The sequence below is a fragment of the Charadrius vociferus genome, unplaced genomic scaffold, assembly GCF_000708025.1.
Source record: "Charadrius vociferus isolate BGI_N301 unplaced genomic scaffold, ASM70802v2 scaffold39, whole genome shotgun sequence".
Classification (NCBI taxonomy): Eukaryota; Metazoa; Chordata; class Aves; order Charadriiformes; family Charadriidae; genus Charadrius; species Charadrius vociferus.
Genome location: NW_009650188.1, coordinates 2,343,672 through 2,344,444, shown reverse-complemented (window position 1 = coordinate 2,344,444; position 773 = coordinate 2,343,672). Strand labels below are relative to the sequence as shown.

General features: G+C 65.3%; 1 protein-coding gene across 1 annotated transcript in view; it reads left to right on the top strand.

Moving 5' to 3' along the window:
- Positions 1 to 548: 548 nt before the first annotated feature.
- LOC104293320 (dimethylaniline monooxygenase [N-oxide-forming] 5-like) overlaps positions 549 to 773 on the top strand; it is a 2,952-nt gene continuing 2,727 nt past the window's right edge. Inside the window, exon 1 of the mRNA XM_009892816.1 lies at positions 549 to 680. Coding sequence (XP_009891118.1) covers positions 549 to 680 — 132 coding nt within the window. The remainder of the gene's footprint in view (positions 681 to 773) is intronic.

Here is a 773-nt window from a genome sequence, read left to right as displayed (position 1 = left end):
AGGGCACCCCGGCAGAGACCATCGTGTGGCCCCCTGCCTGCTGCCAGCCTTTCCCGAGCTCCCGCTCCTGTGGCCACAGGTTGGTTGAGGGTCTCCCCACGGGTTGCCGGCACCCAGTGGGTGCTGGGTTGGCGCGACAAGCATCTCCCTGGGGAAGGGAGAGGGCAAAGGGCAGGCGGAGGGGCTGTCGCCCACCCGGGAGGGAGCACTCAGTACCCAAGGCAGGGCACGGCACTCTGGCACGCCTCCATTGCTGGGATTTAGCGTGGGCAGGGAGATTTCAAGGCTCCCTGGCACTCGGTAGCATTTCTCCCCATGGCACCCAGAGGCAGCACCATGGTGCTGCAAAAACCCATCACTGGCCAGGTCCCTTGCCAGGGGGGTGATAGCAGTTGCCTCACAGCCCCAGACGAAGTTTTGGGGGGCTGCCTCTCAGCTTGGGTCCTCTTTGGTACACAGGGTCAAAATTTTGCACGGCTGCCCCCCTCACCCCTCAGCCCCGCTCTCCAGCACTGTCCCCTGGCAGAGACCCAGCTGTGGAGGGCAGCATGGCGAAGAGGGTGGCCATCATCGGAGGGGGCAGCAGTGGGCTGTGCGCCATCAAAGCCTGCCTGCAAGAGGGGCTGGAGCCCGTCTGCTTTGAGAGGACCGGGGACATCGGAGGGCTCTGGAGGTTTGAGGTAATCCCTGCCAGCCACATGTCCTGCTGGGGGCCAGCACTGCAGCAGCTATGGTGGCCAGCAGGGTGGCATGCAGCCGGCCCAGGCGGGACC